Source organism: Cebus imitator, unplaced genomic scaffold, assembly GCF_001604975.1.
Source record: "Cebus imitator isolate Cc_AM_T3 unplaced genomic scaffold, Cebus_imitator-1.0 Scaffold285, whole genome shotgun sequence".
NCBI lineage: Eukaryota > Metazoa > Chordata > Mammalia > Primates > Cebidae > Cebus > Cebus imitator.
Window position 1 is genome coordinate 2,144,514 of NW_016107600.1, and position 25,939 is coordinate 2,170,452.

The 25,939-nt window shown below is 44.6% G+C and overlaps 1 protein-coding gene across 2 annotated transcripts in view; it reads left to right on the forward strand.

Annotated features, from left to right (window-relative positions):
• Positions 1-25,718, forward strand: part of NCKAP1L (NCK associated protein 1 like) — a 43,329-nt gene extending 17,611 nt beyond the window's left edge. For both annotated transcript variants that reach the window (XM_017501889.2, XM_017501888.2), the window contains exons 17-31: positions 1,306-1,438; positions 1,741-1,860; positions 4,000-4,145; positions 4,435-4,566; positions 7,727-7,945; positions 10,049-10,179; positions 13,078-13,175; positions 13,309-13,402; positions 13,559-13,641; positions 13,947-14,027; positions 16,848-16,941; positions 17,861-17,977; positions 18,730-18,839; positions 20,667-20,756; positions 24,310-25,718. In XM_017501889.2, coding sequence (XP_017357378.1) covers positions 1,306-1,438; positions 1,741-1,860; positions 4,000-4,145; positions 4,435-4,566; positions 7,727-7,945; positions 10,049-10,179; positions 13,078-13,175; positions 13,309-13,402; positions 13,559-13,641; positions 13,947-14,027; positions 16,848-16,941; positions 17,861-17,977; positions 18,730-18,839; positions 20,667-20,756; positions 24,310-24,441 — 1,780 coding nt within the window. In that variant the 3' untranslated portion in view covers positions 24,442-25,718. The remainder of the gene's footprint in view (positions 1-1,305; positions 1,439-1,740; positions 1,861-3,999; positions 4,146-4,434; positions 4,567-7,726; positions 7,946-10,048; positions 10,180-13,077; positions 13,176-13,308; positions 13,403-13,558; positions 13,642-13,946; positions 14,028-16,847; positions 16,942-17,860; positions 17,978-18,729; positions 18,840-20,666; positions 20,757-24,309) is intronic.
• Positions 25,719-25,939: the final 221 nt, after the last annotated feature.

The following is a 25,939-nucleotide window of genomic DNA, read 5'->3' on the forward strand; positions in this document are numbered from 1 at the left end:
TTTTTAAGAGACAGGTCTCACTATGTTGCCCAGGCTGGTCTTGAACTCCTGGCCTCAAGCATTCCTCACATCTCAGCCTCTTGAGTAGCTGGGATTACAGGCGAGAGCCACCAAGCTCTGAACTAGAGCTCTTTATAAATTCACTTGCTCTCTTGCCTGGCCTCTGTGGAGGCTTGTAATTCCCCTAGATAATCGGAAAGTGTTATTTTCTTTGGGATCCCCTTAAGATGCTCAAACTCCACAGCTCACTTGTGTCAGCTTTTTGCCAGTAATCCTAAGTGATAGGAATTTAAAGTTGATTCCCTTTCATTCTGTATTCCCGTTTGTTTTTTTATGGAAAACTATTCAGATTTTATACAGCCTTCTCTTCTCTAGGTTAATTAACCCATATGTCTAGTTTCAATCTCCTCTCTTTGGAAATGTCTTCAGTTTTTTTTTTTTTTTTTTTAACTCTAGGAATATTGTGCTTTAAAAGAGACATGAAAAACTGCATTTTAGTGGACAGAAGTGAAAATAATTGAAAGGGCTAGAGAATAGGCCCATAGTAAAACACTGAATATCCCATAAAAACTAGAAACAAGCTATCTGTGAAAATGTTTTATGATGTGTGGATTCATCTCACAGAATTAAACTTTATTTGGATTCAGCAGGTTGGAAACACTCTTTTTGTAGAATCTACGAATGGACAATCATAGGAATGGACAATTTGGAGAATGAGCATTAGTTTGTCTTCCTTAGACCGCACTTGACGTTTTTAGGTGACCCCTGTTGTGCATAACTCCACCCTTTGAAGGATCAAACAAACAAATGAAAACATAGTGTGTTGTCTCTGCTTTCTGCAAGCAATATAGGTGGGGAGATATAATTCCCATATGTGAAAAGGACATCAGCATAATACTTGCAAGTGTAAGGAAGTGTAAAAGAGTACATGAAGTTGCGAGGATGTGGGTTAAGGAAAGATCTGTCTGAGGGGATTAATTTGAGAAGATTTTCTGGAGACTGAGTATTACATTTTGGGAGGAATGTGAATTAACACTACTGAAGGACTTCTAAATTAGGGGGAATGGCCCAAATCATGCCAAGGTTCTAAGGGAGGAATAGTACATTTTGTGCAAGGAAAGGAAAGAAGAATATCATTAAACTTGCCTGGGGTCCTTTATAAAAGCCTGGAAGGGTTAAGTTTCTTGGGTTCCCTTCTATCTTAAGGGACCAGCACTTATACTCTATTTCTTTTTATTTTCACTCACCACTTTACTAACAAGGACTAAGCTCTGATTTAAAGTTTTCCTTCTCATTTCTCCGCAGCTTTCACCTCCGTATCTTTGAGAAGATGTTTGCTATGACCTTGGAGGAACCTACCATGTTGCGTTATGCCATTGCTTTCCCCCTGATTTGTGCTCACTTTGTCCACTGCACTCATGAGATGTGCCCAGAGGAGGTAGGCATCCTGAACTCCAGACCCCGTCATCTTTCTAGCCACATCTCATCTTTGTCACCCAAAGCACAATTCCAAGGATAGATTTTGGTCCCAGAAAGGGTATAAACATAATGTATGCTATGGGTCCCTAAATATCTCAGCTCAATGTAGAATCTATCCTCTCTCTGGGCCTCAGTTTCTTCTTCTGTAGGAATGGGTAGGAATCTTCCGTAAGCTTCAGGCAAGGGATGAGGGCAGTATTGTGAGGAAGAAGTGGCCGTCCTGGTGATGGCGATCTCTTCTTTGGTCCCTCTTTCCCATAGTACACCCACCTGAAGAACCATGGTCTTCACCACTGCAACTCCTTCCTGGAAGAGTTGGCCAAGCAGACCAGCAACTGCGTCCTGGAGATCTGTGCTGAGCAGCGAAACCTAAGCGAGCAGGTAGGCTCAGCCCTCTCTGTTTCACCCTCCCCTCTGCCAGCCCGCAGTGCCTTCCCTTCTAGCTAACTTTATTTCCCTCTCAGAGGCCAAGCTCAGTAGCTCCTTCTCGCAAGTAGGGCTAGGGCCTTTGTGTACTTGAGTTGATGGCAGAATTCTTTGCTTAGTTTAGTCCCTTCAGTCTTTCCTCCCTTAGGACTGGATAGAGGTGTCTAAAAATACTCTTCTTTGAACAGCTGCACTCCAACAAAATCTGCTCTCACTTGAAGGGTTCTGAGAGATGAGTTAACTTTCTAATTTACTTCTCCTCCTGTCTTTGCCCTGTGTACACATACTAAGGACAGTGGCCCCCAGGTCACCTGTCTTGTCTCATCTTTCTGTCTATCTGTATCCTAATCTGTGGCTGTCTAGACATTTTGGGGCATCTCTTCCGTGTTTATCCTCAAGGCTGCTTTCTTGCCTCCTTCTTATTATTTTCCCCCTCTCCTTCCTTGACTGACTTTTAGCACCTCATCATAATTAGTTCAACTTAAATTTCAGAAAATTTGAAAATGAGAAACTTGTTTTGCTGTTGCCCTGGAGTCTTTTGGGTTTCCCAGACTACCCACCTTTCCTGGGTTTGAGTCAGGCTTGGTAAAGGGAAGTTGTGTGTGTGTGTGTGTGTGTGTGTGTGTGTGTGTGTGTGTACAGATGCACAGTTACATTATTACTTAACCTTTTTATTTTTCATATGCAAATTACACACAATGGGGATAAAAATACTTTCTTCATAGAAGTGTCATAAGGATTAAATCGAATACATTTAATATTTGATATATAGCACTTAAGAAATGTTACCTGTTATATTTGTTGTTACTTACTGGGCACAAAGCCCTGTGCTGGGTTTTTGGGTTGGGACCCAGAAGGAAGGTACACAATTCCTGCCCTTGGGTAATGTCCCAGTTTAATAGAGAAAGGAATATACCTATATTTAAAAGAAAATTAAATAATTAATGCAGCAAAGATATGCAAATGAGTATAATTGCAGGCATATTCATCACTCAGTATGCTTCATCTTAGCTAAAAGGCTGAGAAATCCAAGAAGAGATCATCAGTCAATATGAGTGACTACCACATGCAAGAACACTGCTGCAGAGATTTGCTCAGTGCTGTCTCAGGGATGACTAAAACATGATATGAATAATTTTCACACATACTAGAACTTTTGCAACTAAATGAGTATTGGCTTTCTAAAGTTAACATTCTGAGTAAATAATTAGTGTTACTGCCATTACAAATGGAATTACATATTTTGGAACTGCTTTTAGAATCTGCTACAGACGCATAATCTTTTGCATAATCTCAGGGTTGACATATCCTTTTCCATCGAGGTGGACTTGATTTTTTTTGAAACAGCCAAGAGTTTGGATTTAAAAAAAGAAGGTGTGACTATAAAGTAACAAAACTGGTTTTTTTTGTGTGGCTCTTATTCTGCTCTCAGAATAATTTCAACCGAGGAGTTTCCAGACGTGGCCTGCTCATGCTCAGCAGCTCTGGTATAAATGGAAAGAATTCCAGTTACCTTGAAGGAGGGGGCTGACTGGGATGCCAGGTTGATGTTTAAGCTAATTAGCAAGAAATATGATATTTTTAAAAAGTGGAAAGACAGTGCTGGCAACACTGTGAACTCCGAATCTTTGGAGGATTGTGGTGATGTGGGTAATTGTCTCATCAGATGGAATAGGAAAGGATGTGGCACGTGAGATGATTGTTCCATCTAGAAAAAAAGTAACTTTTCCTATCTTGGAAGACCCTGCAGAGCACAATTGAATGGGACTTTCAGCTCTTATTATTTATAATTGAGTTTTTCCATGAAGAAAGGCTCTCTCAGGATGTGGGCATGGGAGTGAGGCTCTGATCCCTGAACGACACTGCTGTCTTGAGATTTTGAGCCTATACATGCCGAGATATTTTTGAAAACTGAAAGAGGTGAGCACATTCTGAATAGGACCCCATTAGAGAAAGAGATGCATGGAAGGAAAGAGAGAGGAAGGCAGAAAGATAAAATAACAGACAACAATGTACAACAGCCTTTTTATGACTGTCAGATGCAGTTTTAGCAACAAATCTCATTTCTCTATTTACCTGTGTTTGTTTCTGAAGCTTCTACCTAAGCACTGTGCCACTACAATTAGCAAGGCCAAGAACAAGAAAACCATGAAGCAGAGGCAGACTCCCAGAAAAGGAGAGCCTGAGAGGGACAAGCCAGGAGCTGAGAGTCACCGGAAGAACCGCAGCATTGTCACCAAGTAAGGATCTGTCTGGGCCTTCGATGGCCAACTGGGTACTGCATCAAAGAAGGCAGAAGAGGAAAGAGGGAGGGTGACACAGAAAAAAGAAGCGCACAAGTCGTGGTGGGAATGAGGGGTATGGAAAAGCACTTAAATGTGAATTTTCTACTTTGCCTTTGAAGTCTGCATCAGCGTATACACTTCTAGGCTGAGTATACCTAGAAGATGGGTCATGGGCCCAACACATCCTTCCTAGACATTAGCAGACAGTGCCAGACCTGTAATCCAGGCTTATTTTACTTTCTAGCATGGACAAGCTACACCTAAACTTGACAGAATTGGCACTGACAATGAATCACGTATTCAGTTTCTCTGTGTTTGGACATACTATCTTCCCTTCTGAGTACCTCAGCAGCCACCTGGAGGCCAGACTCAACAGGTATCACTCTTTCCTTGTCGTCTGCTTGGATGGCCGTCCTCATACCATAGCATGTACCTCTGCATATAGTATGGTAGTCCTCAAAGCTGGGTCCAGTTACATTCGTCCTGGTGGTCATGCCACAGTGGAGATTCCGATGCAGTCAGTCTAGCACAGGTCCCAAGCATCTCTGTTAAAGGCAAACAGAAGGAATCCCAAACCTCTATAGGTGGTTTTGATGAATACCTAAAATTGAAACCACTGGTTTAGTAGAATGAGCAGGGCCTTTGCAGTGAGCAGAACTGTGTTGACAACCTGGTCCTTAGCTAAGACATTGGAGCAGATCATTCAACTTATTTGAGCCAGTTTCCTTCCTTGTAAAGTAAGAATAACGGCATTTACCTTACTTACGGATAATTGAGAATTACTCATAATTGAGAATTGGTAGAGAATTAGTAATGAGTGCAAAGCTCCTGACATATATTAGGCTTTAATAAAATATACCCCTTTCCTCCACTTTGCCTCTCACTCCATTGCCCTGTAAAGTAGGAGGCACACCCCTTGCGCTGGAATTGGACATTACAGTCAACAAGTAGGCGAATGGGAGGAAGAATTGTTATGAATAATCTTCAACTCCTCTGTGTTTTGTTTTGGAGTATGTAGCTTATTCATTCATTCAACAAATATTTATTGAACACCTGCTGTGTGTCAGGAGTATTCTAAAAACTGTTTATATAGCAATATATGAAACAAATAAAAACCTCTGCCTCCATGCTTACTTCTAGTGGGGAAGATAGATAAACAAAATAAGAAAGTAGAATACGTAGTAGATTCAATAGTGATAAGGGCTAAGCAGAAAAATAAAGCAGGAAAGGGAGACAGGAAGTTTGTGTGATGGTAGCTGGGGGGCCGTGGCGGAAGTGGGTGTTGCAGCTTTAGATACCGTGGCCAAGAAAGGCCTCCTTGACAAAGTAACATTTGAGTAAACCTGTGAGGAAACCAAGAAAGCCAGGCATGTGACTGTTGGGAAAGAGCATTCTAGGCAGAGGAAGCAGCAAGTCCAAAGGCTCTGAGGTTTGAACATGCCTTCTTGGTTCAAGGGACACAGAGGAAGACAGTGTGGCTGCAGCCCTATGAGCCTGGGAGAGACTGGGAGGATGTGACATTAGGGAGGTCAGAAAAGTGGCAGATGGTGTATGTGCTTATATGTCATTATAAAGACTTTGGCTTTTATTTTGAGTGAGATGGGAGATGGGGAACCTTGGTAGGTTTTGTACAAAGGTATAACAATTAGACTTGACTCAATATTGTACTCTGGCTACTTTAGCAGGGACAAGGACAGAAGCAGGGAAACCAGTTATGAGTCTATGTTTTGATTATAGGAGAGGCAAATTTATTTTTCAACTAGGTTTTTGCTCAGGTGAAATTAGTTTGTTTTCATTATGTATCCATGAACTATATGGAAGAAAGTGTCTCAGTTGCATACATGATGTCAGGAAGAATGACAGTGTGATAATGGCCCATGTGCAAGCCTTCAGACGCTGCTGGTGAGTTCCAGGCCCTGAAGCAGCATGCGTGTGATATTCAAGTTTTACCCAAATCATCTCTGATACTTGCTTCACTGACATCTTGCTCCCAAAGACCTAAAGTTGGCCTAGAGATTTGGCCACTGTTAACTCTAAATTAGATTAGTCTTGCCCTTAGTCTGTCCCTTCTGTATTATTTTCCCTCAAGTGGTACTTGAGAGTCCTTTTTCCTTTCATCTGTAAAGCAGACCGGCTCCCTTTTTCCCATCCTCTCCCCTGCCATAAGCATTTTGCCAAAAACACAAAACAAACAAAAAACTCAAACGTCTGTGGCTTTAGGAAGACTGGGATCAACTCATTGATACTGAGGTGTAAATAACTGACAATGTCTATCCCTTTCCTCTGTGGTTTACATTTTAACAAGGAAAAAAGTCCTTAGTCAGAAGACTAACTCTAATTGTGAAATCTCAGATACCTGGGGAAGGTATTTTGAAAGGGGTTGGGGGTCCAGTGGTGAGGGATCTTACCGGTGTGCCCCTACAATAATATAGTGTGGATAGTTATTCTACCCTTTCTTTTTTTTAAATTAAATTTAATTTTTTTTTAAATTTTTAAACATTTTTTTAAGAAAAGACGGCGTTTCACTATGTTGGCCAGGGTGGTCTTGATCTCTTGACCTCGTGATCCACCTGCCTCAGCCTCCCAAAGTGCTGGGATTACAGGCATGAGCCACCACACCCGGCCTATTCTACCCTTTCTAAAGTTGGCTATAGCTGCATGCTAGCCACGCACAATCTCCATTTAGCCCTGGCACACTGTGGTTACTCAGGATTATACTATACTTCCAAGGATTCCTTCCTTCCTTCCTTCTTTCTCTCTCTCTCTTTCTCTTTCCTCCTTTCTTTCCGAAGTCTCACTCTGTCACCCAGGCTAGAGTGCAGTAGCATGCTCTCAGATCACTGCAAGCTCCACCTCCAGGTTCAAGTGATTCTCCTGCCTCAGCCTCCTGAGTAACTGGGACTACAGGTGCCCACCACCATGCCCAGATAATTTTTGTATTTTTAGTAGAGACGGGGTTTCACCATATTGGCCAGCCTGGTCCCGAACTCCTAATCTTGTGATACGCCCACCTTGGTCTCTCAAAGTCCTGGAATCACAAGCATGAGCCACTGAGCCTGGCCACTTGCAAGGATTTCTAAGCATGTTTTTCCATTTCTGACAGTGATTGGAACTAATTTTTTTCAAGGAGAAAAGATAAATACTGGCACTGAGAATACAAAAGGTGTGAACTCTCAGGTGGAGTTAGATGGAATTAGAGAGCCCAGGTCTTCTACTACCTGACATAATTTCTCCAGAGGAGGAAGAAAAGCTTAGTAATTAGGGATCAAATGCTATTGGAATCAATTCCCAGCACTGCCACTTCCAGCCGTGTCTTCATTGTGGTCTTCTAATGAGTTATTATTTCTGTGTCTCAGTTTCCTCATCTATAAAAATGAGGATAATAACTGTCCCTAGCTTATTAGGTTGCTATGAGGTTTAAATGAGATTATATGTGTAGTAAAATCCTAGCACAGCACCTGGAACACAATATACACTCAACAGTTGTGACCGTATTTATCATTATGATTGTAATTATAATTTTTTAAATCCCCTAGAGCCATTGTGTGGCTGGCTGGCTACAATGCCACGACCCAGGAGATTGTACGCCCTTCTGAGCTGTTGGCAGGAGTGAAGGCATACATTGGTTTCATACAGTCACTGGCCCAGTTTTTGGGTGCAGATGCTTCCAGAGTCATCCGCAACGCCCTCCTGCAGCAGACACAACCACTGGATTCCTGTGGGGGGCAGACGATCACCACTCTCTACACAAACTGGTCAGTGTTGCTTATGCTTTCCCACCGCCTGGCTTTGTGTTGGCACTTTTCCCTTTACAAAGTAGGATCTCAGGGCCCAAGCATTTTAGCTCCCAGCGTCACAGCCCCCCACATGGAGGGTTGCTGCTTCTTGAGAAATGGAGCAATAACCTGGGACAAACGCAGATCTCCTGCTGTCCACCACCAAGTTTCCTTCTCACCTTCACTGGACCATCCGTTGGCCTGCCCTGCAGTTATGTCACCTTTTTCCTCCAATATCCAGTTCTTAACCTTTCTTTTTTGGATTCTTACTGTTTCAATTTCAAATGATCTCTCTTCCTCATTCCAAAGTTCTCTTATTTATCTTTTTGCCCTCACTTCTCCTTTTGAAAACCATTCTGCCTACTACTATCTCTCTGGAACGTCTCCTCATCCTCTTAATAGAGAAGGGGGCCTTCTTCCTCAAACTGAAGATGGGAATCAGCACTGTTTCCTTTGAGATGTTAAGGAATGGAAAGGATCTGGAGTCCTACCTCCCCAAGCCACTGGGTGGCGCTCTTAATCCAGAATTAGCTCAGTAGGAGCTGGGCTGCAAGGAAGAACCCCCCCCAGAGCAGGGGAAACAAAGTTTGCAAACACAAATGCCAACTGGGGCTGGGCAGGAAAGGTAAATGGATGCGCCACGTGGGGCAGACAGAGACTTTGAGGAGTTGGAGAGGGAATACCCCTCTAAAGGGAACAGCCACACTTAGCTCCACCTGATTGTTGCCCTACTAAATTCTTTTTTTTTTTTTTTTTTAGACGGAGTTTCGCTCTCGTTACCCAGGCTGGAGTGCAATGGCGCGATCTCGGCTCACTGCAACCTCCGCCTCCTGGGTTCAGGCAATTCTCCTGCCTCAGCCTCCTGAGTAGCTGGGATTACAGGCATGCACCACCATGCCCAGCTAATTTTTTGTATTTTTAGTAGAGATGGGGTTTCACCATGTTGACCAGGATGGTCTCCATCTCTTGACCTCGTGATCCACCCGCCTCGGCCTCCCAAAGTGCTGGGATTACAGGCTTGAGCCACCGTGCCCGGCCTCCTACTAAATTCTTATTTTTTATTTAAAAACCTGTTTCAAAATTTTGACAAAGAATTTTCCGTAGGCTCCAGAGAAGGCAGTTCAGCCCCTTTCCCCCTGTAAGTCATTTCAGAATAAATTCAAAGGAAAAGAAAGGCCCAGGAGCAGTGGCTCACACCTATAATCCCAGCACTTTGGGAGGCCGAGGTGGGCAGATCATGAGGTCAGGAGTTCGAGACCAGCCTGGCCAATATGGTGAAACCCTGTCTCTACTAAAAATACAAAAATTAGCTGGGCGTCGTGGCACATGCCTATAATCCCAGCTACTTGGGAGGCTGAGGCAGGAGACTCGCTTGAACCTGGGAGGCAGAGGTTGTAGTGAGCTGAGATCACACCACTGCACTCTAGCCTGGGTGACAGAGTGAGACTCCATCTCAAAAAAAAAAAAAAAAAAAAAAAAAAAAAAAAAAAGTTCGACTGGGTTTGACTCATGGTTAGCTTGTAATGTCTATTAGATACAGACCCAGATCAAGTGCCTAGGAGAGGTGGGTTGGTCGAGCTCTCCTCTACCCACATTGGCTAGACCCCAGCTCCCTTAAGTTTGCCCAGAGGTCAGGAGGAAATATTTGGAGACTGATGACCTGTGTGCACAGGGTATCTCTTTGCCCAGGAGGTTTGAGAGTATATTTCAAAGGAGCCTAATTAGGTAGTGACTTTTTTTCTTGCCAGGTTGAGCCTGTCTTACCTGCTGGAGGGTAAGGGTGAGGGAATACAACTGTTGGAAAAGAGCAGTGGCTGAGGGCGGGGAGTGCGTGCTATTGCATTTGACAGTGTAGCAAAATATCCTGCAGGTTAGAGGCGACGTGGAATTACAGTCCTGCCAGTTGTTTTTGATCCAACAGCTCGGGGTGTTAATTGGAACATCGTACTATCTTCTTTAAGCTTCTTCTCCCTCCCCGTCTTTCACAGAGTTTTTCTTTCTGAGCTCAGTGGTAGTAGTAGGGGGTGGTGGGAGGGAGAAGGGATTGGACCCTAATCTGTGCTTTCTTGGCCAACCCTGTAGGTACCTGGAAAGTCTGCTTAGACAGGCAAGCAGTGGGACCATCATCCTCTCCCCAGCCATGCAGGCCTTCGTCAGCCTGCCCAGAGAAGGGGAGCAGAACTTCAATGCAGAGGAGTTCTCTGACATCTCTGGTGAGCCCAGGGCCTGGTCTTCTTGTCAAGGAGCTGAGCCCTTCCTTCAATGCACAGAGAATAAAAAACTAGGACATATATTTAGGTTGGTGTGAAAGTAACTGCAGGTTTTGCAATGAAAAGTAATTGCAAAAACTGGAATTACTTTTGCACCAAACTAATAGTAAAGGGTAAGGGATAAAGTGTAAGGAGGACATTCTCCTGTTTGGAATTATTAAACAGTGGTCTGCTGTCATGGCATCTTCTTCTTTAGGGATACATTTTAGAGTCTTAGCCAGTGTTTGGATTGCTGATGTTTAATAATAACGATGATGAGATGATACATGGCATTTATTGTGGGCTAAGTTCTAAGGGTTTATACATATTAACTCACTTAATCCTCACAACTGCCTTGAGGTATGATAGATACACTCATTCCCATTTTTCAGATGAGGACACTGGGACACAGAGAGTTTAAGGAACTTGCCTAAGGCCACACACTCATAAATGGTAGGACTGGGAGTTCAACTCCAGGCAGTCAAGCTCCAGGACCTGGGGGCTCGAGCACTATTCAGTGCTGCCTTCCAGTGTCTAGAAGTGGGAGGCAGGTAAGGAATGTGTAGTGAATGAGTTGGGAAACCGTTCCCTTTCAAAAGAGGGTTTGAAACCATACAGATCCTTTTTAATAGATTTGTTTTTACCAACTAATTCATGAACAATCCTACTTCTTTCTCCTTCCTCTCACCTCCATATAAATCAGGGATGCTGCATAGTATTTGGGACAGGTAGAAGATGTTCCAGTGACCCTGTCCTCGCCAGTCCTCTTCTTTGGGGGTGCTAAGAAAGCCAGAGTACACAGTTCTGTTTTCCAGTTCTGCGTCCTTAGCATCATCCTGCCTCCACCAGCAGGCTGACCCTACGCTTTACCTGCTGCAGGTTTCAGATGTCCCCTTCTCATCAATTCTACCCACAAACTGTAGGCAGCCTCTAAAATCAGCTTTAGGTCTTGCTGACAAATGACAAGCAGCAGGAGGTGATGCTGATTCCCCTTCTACCACCCCCACCCCAATTTCCCTGGGTTGCCATAGTGATGGGGCAATGCTATTACAAAAATAGATAGATGGAAAGAGAAGGATGCCCTAGGGTTGCTAGCTGGGGGTAGAGAAGGCTGGAGTAAGGAGCTTTGACAGATCCAAACTGGTGGATCAGTGTTTCTCCTGTCCGTCCGCTCCAGTGAGGGTGATTCGGCTCCTCTTCCTCTCTGTCAGCCATTGTAGCATTATCCAAGTTGATAGGTCAGGAAATACTTCCATAGCTCTCAGCTCAGTTCTTTCTATTAAAACAGTTGACTCAGGCCAAGCGCAGTGGCTCACGCATGTAATCCCAGCACTTTGGGAGGCCGAGGCGGGTGGATCACAGGGTCAAAGGATCGAGACCATCCTGGCCAACATGGTGAAACCCCATCTCTACTAAAAATACAAAAAATTAGCTGGGCGTGGTGGTGCACACCTGTAGTCCCAGCTACTTGGGAGGCTGAGGCAGGAGAATTGCTTGAACCCGGGAGGTGGAGGTTGCAGTGAGCCGAGATTGTGCCATTGCACTCCAGCCTGGAGACAGAGCGACACTCTGTCTCAAAAAAACAAAAAACAACAACAAAAAAACCCCAAAACGAAACAAAAACACAGGTTGACTCTAAAAATGTTTAATATCTACTGTGGACAAGGCTCTATATCAGTGGCTGCGACCATTTCCACTTCTGCTGTCATTGATGGAGGTGGAGATTACTGGTCCTGCCTTCAAAGACGCGAGTGTGGAGCCTTGACTTCCTTTTCTCTCTGAACTCTTATTAGCAGTATTAAACTTGCCTTTCTTTACTGGTCTCTTGTTGTTGTTACTTCTGGTCTTTCATGGTTTTCCCTGCTGGGATGGCCCATAGCCAGAGATCATAGCTAGAGCTTCTTCCTGTCTAGATTTGTCACTAGTGTTTACAACATGGGATTTCCCCAGGCAGGTTTTATTTAATTTACAAAGGGCTAGAGCAGGCTAGGTGGCAAGGGATAAAGCATTGGGACTGACTAGCAAAAAAAAAAAGGATTTAGAGGAATAAAGAACTGAGACTCTGGGGGATGTGTGTTGATTATGAAAAAAGAAAAGGTAGCTCAAGGGGAGGAAAATGTGGACAGCGAGACACTAAGTAAGGGCAGTAAAGGGAAAAACATACAAAAAAAAGTCAGACCTTAGATGAGGAACTAGTTGTATCTGCTGAGATGCAGTAAGGGGCAGTTAGATATTGCACTAGGCTTCCAGTACCAGCCCCTGATGTGATTAAGTGGCTTGGACAAGCACTTAACCCCCTTGTCTGTAAAACCATGATGACTGTTCCTATGACACATACTTCAGAGGGCTCATAACATCATCATCATAATCCCTTATCCCTATATATCTTTATAATTTTCCGAAGTTTTTATAATGTATCTTATTTGCTCTCACATCAATTCTGTGAGTGTTCATGGCAGATATTCATGTCTTCATTTTACAGAGAAGTAAACTCAGGCTCAGAGAGGTTCCGTGACTTAAGGTCTTACATCTGATAAAATTAGTGTAGCTAGTATAGTAAGAATAAACCCCAAGTATCATGTAAAGGAACATGGGAAGTGTAGATCTTATAGGAAAGTAAGGTAATTAGTTATCATTTGTGGTAAGTCTTGGTGTGAGTACCAGTGGAGAGAGGGCAAATGTCCCATGGGCTGGCCGGACCTGTCACTTGAACGTAGGATTTTAGGCCACTTTTGCTCCTTGACTTCTCATTTTTTTTCCTTGCTGGAAAACATTTTAAATGTGCAAATTATCCTATAGCTGTTGTGCGAATACTCTAGTGCCTTCTGCGTCCCACATGGGGCTTCTGTAACTCTGTTCCAGAGATGCGGGCGTTGGCCGAACTCCTGGGCCCCTATGGCATGAAGTTCCTGAGTGAAAACCTGATGTGGCATGTGACCTCTCAGATTGTGGAGCTGAAGGTACTGTAGCAACAAGCCCCTGGGAAAAAGGTCCTGCCTTAGGGGAAGAGGGTGGGTATGGAAGACTTGGGGGGAAGACGTAACATTGGTCTCTTCTTTTCCTGCTTAATGTCTCTGTGTTCCTGGGCTGCAGAAACTGGTGGTGGAAAACATGGACATACTTGTTCAGATGAGATCCAACTTTAGCAAGCCAGAGTTGATGGCTTCTCTGCTGCCCCAGCTGACAGGTAAGCATCCTCTTCCCCTACAGTGAGAAGGAACTGTGGAATCATGTTGCAGATGACAGGGATTTTCAGGAATCCGGAGGCTAGGCTGGGTCTTTAGAATCAAAACCATCACTCATCTCCTAAATTCTCTTCTCTAACACCCTTCTTTCTCCTCAGGGGCTGAAAATGTGCTAAAGCGCATGACCATCATTGGGGTTATCCTCAGTTTTAGGGCCATGGCCCAGGAGGGACTTCGGGAGGTAAGTTGGTGGGGAGGGGCCTGTCACAGAGTCACAGATATCCGTGACTCTGGGTTTGTATGAGGAGTTGTGGAAGGGGTTGGTTGGGCATTGAGAAGAGGGAGTGTAATTTGGCAGAGATCCTAGAAGGACCCTAGGAGTAAATGGGCTTAGAAAACCTAGAGGTATAAGGAGAGGGATAGCTTGGAAAACTGGCGAGGTTCATCAGATCTATCTACGTTGCGTGATCCCCCCTTTTATTTCCACCTGTTTTTGAAGGCACTGGTCATAGTCTTGTGGACTTATTTATCTTCTCTTTCTTCCAGGTTTTCTCCTCCCACTGCCCATTTCTTATGGGTCCCATTGAGTGCTTGAAGGAATTTGTCACTCCAGACACAGACATCAAGGTATGGGGGAGAGCAAAGTAGACTCTAATGAGGAAACTTTTGTTGTTGAAAAGGAGGTAGCTAGGATCTTGTAAGGAAGAGCAGATTCTGAAGAATACCAGAGGGATAAGGGTGCGGGTTTGAATAGGAAAACTGGTCAGATGAATATTCTCGGAGAGAAAGAGCAGAGCTGGTGAAATGTGGGGGGATGGAGAGAAGCGGGAGGCTGGGAGACACTGTGGGGTTAGGGAGATATTACTGGAGGAGGAGGGGCAAGACCTAGGATAGTGTCTGTAGGTTTTCACCTGACAATGAGCACTGTGCATATTAGATAAACTATGTGCAAACAAGTCCACTCTTCAGTCTTGAGGTTAGGTACTGTAGGAAGATTTGTTCCTTTCATTCCCACCCACCTGCCTACCCTCAGTCTTGTCTTTTCTTAGCCTTTTCTTCCTTCCATCCTTAAGCTTTCTGGTTCCTCTATGTCTCAGACCCCCATTTACTACGGGAGATGGAGAGAGGAAGAAGGGCTTCTGCAGACAATATAAGTTAAACCATTTTCCACCCATCTCCCACCTTTGAGTCATCTTGTCTTTTGAATCATTTGGAACTAAGAAGTATGCTGTGCAGGAAATACAGCTAAAGCCTAGGAATAGATCCTTCAAATGCACAGGGCAGGAACCTTCTCTTGTAATTGATTCTTTTAATGGAGAGTGGTCTGTGATAAGAGGAAACTGGTTAGCAGGAAGAATTAAAGTTGTATGTTAAGAAAAGCTTCCTTACTTTGAGATCAACAGAGTTGTGAAACTTCCCCCTCTAGCTGCCTAAAATCATGAGGGTCAAGTGACTGTGGGGGCAATGAGGGGGCAGTGTTTCACTGGGATAGCTGCCCGTCTTGAAAAATCTTTGATTTCAAGCTAAGCCTGGGTTTCTGGCAGCTGCTGATGTTGGTCCAAATTCTCTAGGCTGTCAGGGGCTTGTCTAGCTGATAATCTCCCGGGTAGCTCCAATCTTTAGGCTCTGCCTGTCTGTGAAAATAAGCAGGTAGGGGCAGAGAGGAAGGATGGCCTGTCCATCAGAGATGCTGTTACTGCCTCAGAGAAGCTAGAATATTAGAAGAAGAAAAAATAAAATCCCTTCAGCCCTCCCTTTCTTCCTCCAGAAAACCTCATGAACCAGGTTCGTATCTCCTAGGTGATGGTTCCACAAACAGGTCATTTAGGTAGTAGGGAACTTAAATAAGGGCAGCGCAGAAGGTGGCAAAGATTTGGCTTCTGTGTCAGTACCACAGGCAAAGTGTGTGTATGTTGTTATGTCTGTGGGGTTCTTTTTTTTTTCTTGAGGCAGAGTCTCACTATGTCTCCCAGGCTGGAGTGCGATGGTGTGATCTCAGCTCACTGCAACCTCTGTCTCCTGGGTTCAAGCAATTCTGATGCATCAGCCTCCTGAGTAGCTGGAACTATAGGTGCGTGCCACCACACCTGGCTAATTTTTGTTAAGACGGGGTTTCACCATGTTGGCCAGGCTTGTCTCCAACTCCTGGCCTCAAGTGATCCGCCCACCTTGGCCTCCCAAAGTGCTGGGATTCAGCTGTGAGCCATCGCTCTGGCCAATCTGTGGGATTACTTGCATAAGATACTTAGTTGTCCAGTATTATAACAATTATCCTTGTTCTTTCAAAAAGCTTTCATTTTTTTTTTTAAATCTAAAATGGGGTCTAGGTACTTTAGTATGAGAGTAGGGGCTAGGGCTATGTCCTGGGAACCTGATTGTAGGTACGATGACAGATTCAGGTATCAATCAATCAATATTTATTGAATGCCCTCTATGTGCTCAGCATTATGTTAAACACTAGAGATGACGAAGAGAAATGCAAAACTTCTGGCTTTAAGATAAAGGGAGAGGATGGAAAGGCATCACATTTTCTCTATTAGTCACTAGGGTTGATCACATGTATGGTCTAATTTAATCTTCACAACATCTATATGAGGTAAATGCTATTATGCCAGTTTTATAGATGGGAAAATGAGGGATCAAAGATGTTAAGTAACTTTTAGCCAAGGTCACACACTTAAAAAGTGGTGTTGCTAGGACTTGAACCCAGATCTGTCTTACTTCAAAGCTTTTTTCTCCCTTCACTATGCCATGAAGTTTTAAAAAGCTATCCATTTGGTGAGATGAGGAGATGAGTCTCGCATTCTGTCTAAAAAGATAACTAACACCAGATGCTGTGTGTGATCAGTGCTGTCAGCAGTACCAACGTGAGGAGGGAAGGCTGGGTTTGGGCTGAAGTAATCAGGTAGGGCTTCACAGAGATGAGATCTAAGGGATGGGTGTGACATAGATATAAATAAAAAAGAGAAAAGGACCCTCAAAAGAGGGAAAGACCTGAACTAGAGTATAGGAGAGGAAGCTGTAGTACGGGGACAGTGAATACATTATCCTGGCAGCACCGAAAGAAGGAAGTATTTAGGAAAATGAAGCTGAAAAAGTAAATTTATATGATGGAGTGTCCTAAAGGGTTTTTTCCCCTGTAGGATAGGGAGAGCTATGAAGGGAATATGTAGAAAAGATGATAATAAACCAGAAGTTTAGAATCTGTGATTAGCTGGGCACTGTGGCTCATGCCTGTAATCCCAGCACTTTGGGAGGCTGAGGTGGGAGGATTTCTTGAGCCCGGGAGTTTGAGACCAGCCTGGACATAATAGTGAGACTCTCTCTCTCGATAAAAGTATCTTAAAAAAAAATAAAATCTGTGATCTAGGAGTCCTGGCTCCACACTCCTTCTGTCAAGCCCTATTCCTGTAAATCCTCCCTACAATGTTGCTTTCTTCTCTCCAGGTGACCCTGAGTATCTTTGAGCTGGCATCTGCTGCAGGGGTGGGCTGTGACATTGACCCAGCCTTGGTGGCTGCCATTGCTAATCTGAAAGCTGGTAAGATTGGGGAAAGGGAGCAAGATTTCAGAAAGGAGGGCTTGGGCCTTATTTCGAGTGGAAGAATGTCAATGTCAAAGAAGCCTTTATTTGAGATTATGGATTCAGAGGAGATAAGCTGGGAGCAAAGGAAGGACCCTAACCTCCAGAAAATACTTACATAGGCAACGTAGATTTATCCTTAGGTTCCAACTAGTGGATCTGCCAATCAGCTAAAAAGCACTAAGTGAGAGTCTGTTTGGTGCTCAGCAAGTGCTCACAGGCATTTACAATCTGGTTGGGAAAATAAGATTAACGCAAATAAAACAGTGAAAGAACAATACAAAATAGTGAGTTGTGTGGTATAGCACCGAAGCTCCCCATAGTGATTTTGTGCTTTTTCCCTCCACATAATCACCTTGACACTGTTTATTTCTTCCCATCTCACATTTGACTCTTATATTTTCTATTACACATTTCCTCTGATTACATTCATACTTATACACACTCAGAACAGAACGAACCAAGGGGCTAGGATTAAGTCCTTTCAGAATGGCCAGACTTACAGAATGACCAGACTTAACCCTCTTCTTCTGTCTTGGTGGGCGAGAATCTTTCCTCTTCTTCCTGCCTCTCCACCCCATCAGGCAGCAGACAGGCATCCTAGGGTTGCACTGTGTGTCAGCAGAGCCCGTGGCTGAAAGTTCTGCCCTCTCACCAGGGAGGCCTCCAGGACTCAGGCCTCTCACTATAGGTGGATGCTAGTCCTGTTTCTTCAGGAAAATTAAGTAACAACTCGCCCATAGGGATTTGTAAAGTGTTTTCATAGATGTTTTCTCATTTGATCCTCACAATTCTGTGAAGTAGGACCCCCGTAACAGTTAATTCCTGTTTGTTGACCTTATTCACTTTTCCTCTTTTCCTGTTTCCCTCTCACCAGATACTTCATCTCCTGAGGAGGAATATAAAGTGGCCTGCCTGCTCTTGATCTTTCTGGCAGTTTCCCTCCCACTCCTTGCCACTGATCCTTCTTCCTTTTATAGTATTGAGAAGGATGGTAAGTAAGGGGTAGGTTTGAGAGACCAGTGCTATTCAAGTTAGTATCTTGGGGTAGAGACAGGAGACATTGGAATATATAGACAGAGACACTGGAATATATAGTCTTCTGATTCAGGTATAAAGTTCTATTTCAAAAAGCACTTGAAGGCTGGGCATGGTGGCTCACGCCTGTAATCCTAGCACTTTGGGAGGCCAAGGTGAGGTGGGCAGATCACTTCCATGAGTTCGAAACTAGCCTAGGCAATGTGGTGAAACCCTGTCTCTACAAAAAATAAACTAGCTAGGCATGGTGGCCTGTATGTAATCCCAGCTACTTGGGAGACTAAGATGGGAGGATGGCTTGAACCCAAGAGGTCAAGGCTGCTGTGAGCCATGATTGTGCCACTGCACTCCAGCATGGTGACAGAGCGAGAACTTGTCTAAAAAAAAAAAAAAAAAAAAAAAAAAAAACCAAAACAAAAAAAAAAAAAAAAAAAAAAAGAAGAAAACACCCCCTACCTGAACACACACACACACACACACACACACACACACACACCCCTCTGAGAATGGACTATGCATAAAATTTGATTTCAGTAAGATTTCATAGGAATATCCTGCCTCTAATCCCAAAATGCCTTCTCATCCTTTTAGTGTCAAATACTGGTGGCTCAGCCTGAAAACGTGAAAACTTACCAGTTTGGGTCATCCTGGAGTGGCTTACTTTGTCATTTCCTTTGTTTCTCTCCACCTATATCAATAACAACCTAGGTTACAACAATAATATTCATTGCTTGACCAAAGCCATCATCCAGGTGTCTGCTGCCCTCTTCACGCTCTACAACAAGAACATTGAAACTCACCTCAAGGAATTTTTGGTGGTGAGTGGGTCTTGGTTATAAAAATTTGAAGATTGCAAAGGGCTGGAATTGGTTTGACTTAACTCTGTAGACAATTATTGCTGAACAGGATTTTGAGTCTAACTTCTCACCTAATTCATTCAGTAAAGAGTGAGAAGCTACTATATGAAAGGCAAGAGTTTCTTCTAAATTTCCTAACAGCTGGTGTTTCAGCCTCTGCTTGAATATTTGGAAAGATCATTGGACAAAGAGTCAGAAAATCTGAGTTCTAGTTTTGGATCTGCCATGAAGTAGTTGGTGACCTCGGAAGTACCAAGCTTTTGGGGCCTCGGTTTTCTCATATATAGAACAGGGAGATTAAACTGAATCCATGAATTCAGATTAAACCGAATCCATGCACCTTGGTGTGCATCAGAATATCCTGGGGTGCTTGTTAAAATACTGACTCCTGATTTTTACGTCAGACCTACTGGGTTAGAATATTGTAGGGTGAGTCTAGGCCTCTGTTTTTAAGGCCTCTGGGAGATCAGGTGCTCATTAAAGTTGTAGAGACACTGAGTTTTATAATCTCTAAGGCCCTTTCTAACTCTGTGTGGACAACTAGTCAATGACTACTTCTCAAACTTTAAAGTAAATCAGAATCACCTGGAGAATTTCTAACTTAGTAGATTAAGGTGGGGCTGAATATGTGCATTTCTGTTCCCAGGTAATCTTGACGGTGCTTGTCTTGGGATCTCACTAGAACCAATAGTCTAGATTTCTAGGGACTGGAACTTAGAAGTAGGCAGCAGATTCCACTGTAGATCATGTCCAATTTCTTTGAAAAATATTGCCAAAAATTTTAGCCAACATTTGACTCCCTGTAACTCTCACCATGGATCTTAGTTTTGCCTCTGGGAAAACTCAGAATAAATAGAATAGGCCCTAGAATTTTCCATTCTAAATCCTCCATGGTGGTATTTTGTTCATATACTTCTGATACATGGTTCATTCCCCTCCGCCTGCTTGAGCCTTCTCAGTAACCGAGAGCTTATTTCTTTGCAAAGTATGGTCCTGATGTAAGAACCAGGGCCTCATCTGTCTCCTTCTAGGAGGAAACACAGCGGATCACATTGTTCTCTCAGAAATTATTCCCTCGTCCTGAGAAGTACATGTCATGGATCATAAGCTTTGTTGGAGTTTCTCTGTTTAAGCTGAGGCACCCAACCAGATAGACCTGGCTCTGAGCATCTTAAATGCAAAGAGGATTCACACCAGATCTCTAAGAAGGGGTGAGAAGGGAATCTCCCCACCCTTGCTTTCCCTTTTATCCTCTTTGTTTGCTAAATGCAGGTCACCTGGGCCTAGAATACAATGAATTATATTTCTTCTTTTTTGATCTGTGGGGCATTGGGGGTGATGGAGTTGACAGCCATTTGGGAGTTGACAGGAAAATATCAAGAGCACTGTGTCTGAATCACAGGCCCAGCTCTGCCTCTAGTCAGATGGGGAGTCAGCTGTAAACAGCCTGATGACAGTGGTGTCTGGAGGCTGCCTGGGAAAAGAGAGGTTAATTTTCTGGCATACATCACCTGCCTTTGCTCTAGGTTGTTTCCCTGCCCCTTGCAATCCCTCCCCTAGCACTCCCTGGCAACCTGTTGTCTGCACTGAGAGCTCAATGAGATCCAGGCTGGCTTACAGGCAATGTGTTTCTCTGACACGTAGGAGATTTGCCACTTTCCACCCTGAGTCTTCAGGAACGTTCTAGCACTTCTTAACTCTCCTCGATCTTTTCTTAACTTCCTGCAGCCTGAGGCTGTCTTATTCTGACCTCTATAAAAATCTGCTTTACAAATTCTTCCCTTACAGGTGGCCTCTGTCAGCCTCTTGCAGCTGGGCCAGGAGACTGACAAGCTTAAAACCAGAAATCGAGAATCCATTTCTCTGCTCATGCGCTTGGTATGTATCTTGTTTAAGTTGGTCTGAGAACAGGGAGCAGAGGGGCCAGAGGGAGACTCCTCTTTAGAGTCTTTGCATCCTTGTCGTTGTCCTCGCCCAAAAGCATCTGGTTAGATTCTAAACTTGTCTATAATCCCAGAGTAGAGTCTTCAAGGACTTCTGCAAGGCAGGGCCTTCCTGGCCCTTAAGCTGGCTGGGCCCATGTCCTGCAATGTTCCGAGGCTGACCTGGTTGGGCAGCTGTGCCCCTTATTGGTAATTACCTGTCCAGTACATGTTTGGTTTCACTTGACGATTTCCTACCACTGTATTTCTTGTCTTTAAGAGTCCTATGAAAAGAGTGCTGGATAACACAGAGCTGAACTTAGAGGTTGAGGGGTGGGGGCTCAGAGGAAGGAAAGGATTTTAGCTAAAAAGCTGTAAGGCAGGGAGCCTGGTGGGCCATGAATCGGGCAGCTCCTGCTGTATCTTCTCCTTGCTTCCCAAGCTGTGGGCTTCTCTCTACTCTGGCAGAAAGTTTTGGGAACTCTGACTCAGTTAACTTTAAAAGCTTTTTTTCCTCGTGACCCTGTTTCCCTCTTCAACACTCTTACTCACTCTTTTGCTCTGATTCTCCAGGTTAGTAACACACTTAGATATGGACAGGAAGGACTCCTGCCCTGGATCCAGAGTTTAAAAGGACCTCCTTGGGCCTTCCTCTAGTAGAGTGTTCTGGGGCCCTCCTCTGGACAATGGGAACGGGGAGAGCCCATGTCCTACCTTGAGGCCCACACCAGAGATATCTGGGGCCCCAGAATAATTTGCTAAGCAGCTTCAGCCCACTTGTAGGGCCTGTGTTAAACTTCTTCGTACTGAGGTGGACCGCGCTGCTGATGGACATACTTCTACTGCCCAAGGGACGTATGGCTGGAGTCTAGACATGCAGATAGGGAAGTCTACGTGTGCACCCAAAATCCCTCTAACTGAGGGTGGGAGGAGAAGGGGGACTGGGCTGGAAGCTTGTTTCTTCCCTGTACCTTGTTCTGATGCAGAACTTGGAGGAGTCCAGAAATTTTTAATTCAAACCTGGGCTTCCAAAGCACTACAAAGGTACATTGTGAAGGTTGAAAGATAGAATATACTAGTTTGTTAGCTTGATTTCATTAGTCATATGGTATGTGGACCTCCATGTATATTCTTGTCCCAGACCCAGAAGTGCTGGGGGCTAGGGATTCCTGGGACTCCTTCCAGGTCTTCTTCTTGAAGTACACAGGCACTGAGTGGTAGTTATGCCTTAGTTTCTCCAGCTAGAAAAAGGCCTAGGCTGGGCTGGTTAAGGGTTATGATAGAGAGGAGAATGGACCTGGAGGTGGATGTGTTTGTGTGGGACGTGTGTGGTGAGGCAAGAGGGCAGAGGATGTGGATGAGGGCAGAGGGAGGGCAGATGCCAGTGGTGGGCTATGTGGGGCACAGTACATAGGGCGGCAGCATGGCCTTGGCAAGGCAATGAACCCTTCTGAGACTTTGGCTCTCCATCCATAAAAGTGGGTAATAATCCTTATGGCAGAGTGGTTAGAATTCATGAGCTATTATGTGTGAAAGTGACTAGCACATAGTAGATACCCAGTGAATGTTAGTTCCTGCTCTCTGCTGTTCATTTTAGGTTCTGGATGATTTTGGCATGACTTCATTTCCTTAGGTAGTTTTCACCCATCAGGTTGGAGGTGATTCTGTATTACACCCCCCCCACCCCACCCCAGGCTTTCCTCCTTCTGTTTAGACCCCTTCCCACACCCCAAAATGTGGAAAGTGTTTGCCCCTTGTGGCCTTCCAATGAGGCCAACAGAGTGACAGGAACAGAGCTAGGATCAGGCACTTTTTGTTGGAGGGGAAAATAGAAGGACTCGCTGCTGCAAAGCAATTTAAATGCAAATGTCTCCACAGAGAAACTGGAAATGACTGAAGGCGGAGGAGCTGTATTCTGAGTTAACAGGCTACTCTTGTAGTCTCTAATTCTGGCCAGCACTTCCGTCCCTGGGGTCTTTCTGTTTTGGCTGTCAAGCCTGGGCCATGCCCACCCCTCAGTGTTGCCAGTCTGTTCCTGGCACAGGTTTCCCAGGGAAAGACATGGCTCTTACAGAATCATGGAATCCTAGATGCCAGAAGCAGACCAGATCCTGGCAACTGCTCCAGTACTTACAAGTTATAGATGAGGAAACTGAGGAATAGGGAGGGAAATCAAGGTCTCCCATAAATATATGGAGATTTGGGATGAGAACCCAAGTTTCTTGGCTATCACTCTAGGGCTGTTTTCACTCCCGTAAACTTCTGCCATTTGGGAGCCCTGTTATTTTCTTGTGCTTCATGGAGAATAGAAAGTCTTGGGCCAGTGGATTCTCTTGAAGGCATTATTCATTTCCCTGTACCTGAAGGTAGCATCTTGGAGAAGACAGCTCATCTCTTTCCTGGCTTAGGGTTTGAAAGTCTTGCCTAGCAAGAATTTTTTTGTTATTGAGCCTGTGATCAGGGCTCCAGTTTGCCAGCAGATTTCCCTTCCTTCAGCCTGCAGTTTCTGCTCTTTTGCAGCTGTTGCACGTGCATGTGTTTGAGGATAGGAAGATCTTACACATTTTAAAACTTGAAAGGACTTCAGAGAGAGAGAGACATGTTAGAGTAGATACGGTAGATTCTCTTTCCTTAGTGAATTTTCAGGACTTGGAGTACCAGATATATTGTGGAGAACCCATCTGTGTGAATTGCCAGAGGATATGGGACACCTCTCCAGAGTGTGTTTTTTAGTCTCATTACCTCTTGGATAAGGAAAGCACTGAAGGAAACACACCCTGCTCCTTCCTCAGGGATGGGGACCCTCCAGTCCAGCACGAGGCTAATGCTGCTCTTCATGAACATGCCCTGTCCACCACCCCTCTCCCCCTCTTCACCCTCACCCCCACTCTCATTCTTATCCAGGCATCTTGATCTGTCTTTCTGCTTGGCTGTGGGGGCTGCTGGGATTACCACAGCATGCAGGTTTCTAATTAAACTAATTAATCATGCCTGCTCCTTTATGCAGCATCCTTACCGTTCTCCAAGCACTGTACTGAGAGAGGGCGTAGACTGAGGCCCAACACAAGAGGACCCCTGCGAATTCCAGGCCCCTCTTCCTTGGCCTGCAGTGGTGTGTGTTTCTCTCGCTGCAAAGCATTGTAATTAGCACTTTTATACGTCTTTACCTGCATCTGTGTGCTGCCCACCCACGTGTGATTTAGTATCCTGAATGGGAGAGAATGGGGTTTACTGCCACTAGGGAAGAGGTTCTCTCCTGCCTTCTGTGTCTGTGCCCTTCACATAGTCCTGATGAGGGGGTCAGGGTCAATTACAATGGAGTTGAAGATGCCACATTGCCTTATTGGAGCCAAACCAGGTGAGGGAGGAAGAGGGGGGTGTGATTTGGAACCCTGTTCTCTTGTAACTCTCAGGGCCTCAGAGGGCCTGGGAATAATGCAAAAAGGAGCAGCGTATCAGAGACAAATGCTCTACTTAAGGTTCTCATCTCTTGGCCGTATCTCTTCCAGGTGGTGGAGGAGTCATCTTTTCTTACCCTGGACATGCTGGAGTCCTGTTTCCCTTATGTCCTGCTTCGAAATGCCTATCGGGAGGTATCCCGGGCCTTCCACCTAAACCGAGTGTCTGCCAGTACCCACTGAAGAGCCCTCTGGACCTTCCTCATCCCTTGCCATAGTGGAAGCTGTGGTCACTTTCTCAAGGGGTGGGGTCACTAAGGAGAGGGTCAGGAGCCAGAGCTGATGAACAGATCTGTGGAAGAATGATCCAGGGCTGAAAAATCGTAGAGCAGTGAGGCAGGCTGGAGGCATGGAGGATAGTTTATGGAAAAAGTTAGGGTGTGGGGCCACATGTGTGAAGTTTGCAATGAAAAAGGAGTAATGTACAAGTATATTTTCTATCTTCTGGTGACTTGAGCTTGGGCTCTGACAGGCATGGGCCTCTCCGACCTTCATCACTATTCTTAGGATAATGCTGGCGGGCAGAGATGATCAATCATCATGTTAAACCATAATGAGCTCATAATCCTCCCACTGGAGCTGCTGTTGTCTCCTGCACATTCATTAGGACCATTATCTTCTCTCTTCCTTTTTCAAATGTGTTCAGCAAACATTCAGCCTGCTCTTACTGCAGAGTGCCCACGAAGGAGCCCCTCTTTTCCTTTGTGGGGCTCTTTGAGGAGTCATTGGGTCTCTTCCTTTGCCCCCAGCTTGACTGCATTTCCACTGGGGCAAGGAGGACATGCCCTTCAGAGATTTTCCCTGCCCACCTGCTCTACCACATTGCATGTAACAAGCTCTCTCATGCTTGAACCCCTCCTGCTTTGATATCTCCACAACCCGCAGCAGAAGGTCAGTTAGTCTAGGCCAACTCTAGGTCACACGACAGCTTATTGGACCAAACTCAGGTGGGTTTTCCCTCCCATACCATTTGGGGGTACTCTGTCTTCTATTGGGAGGACTCATTTAACCCCAAATCGTCTTGTCAGCCTGGGTACAGCTGTTGCTCCAGGCAGGGATTTCTCTTCTGGATCTTAAATTTCACAGACCTCATTAGGTTGTATGGCCCTGAGAGTGGGTATCCTTGAGGGAGTACAAGCTATTTCAACTTAGCCCTTTTCTGCGCTAATTAGAATTTCAAGTGTCACAGAGCCTGGGGCATTCAAGATAGCTCTGAACTAGGTTTAGTTAACTACTTGGCGGGAAATATTGCCCCGCATGCATCACTTCTGTGTACCCACTGCCAGGGGGAACTGAAGAAACAGATCATATATGTCACAGGTCTAGAGTGGTTGGAATTGACAAATATAATTAGCTAGTTGATTAATTAGGGTCATGTCCATACTTTCATGATGAAAGGAAAGCAACTGTTGGTGTTCAGCAAAAATCATTCAGTCCTCATTAAATGTATTTGATAGCTATTTTGGGGTCTTGTACGTGTGTTTGCTTTTTATTTCTTGAGACCCAGGCTTGGTCAATACTTTCTTAACTTGGCACCCATAATCAACATACAAATTTTTCTTAGCAACAATTGTCTGCTCTTTAGGATGGAAGCAATAGAGAATCCCGCTTTGTGCATCAGCTAATCCTCCTTCCTTGCTATGGGAAGAAACTTATATTCTAAGGAATGATTCAGTGTGAG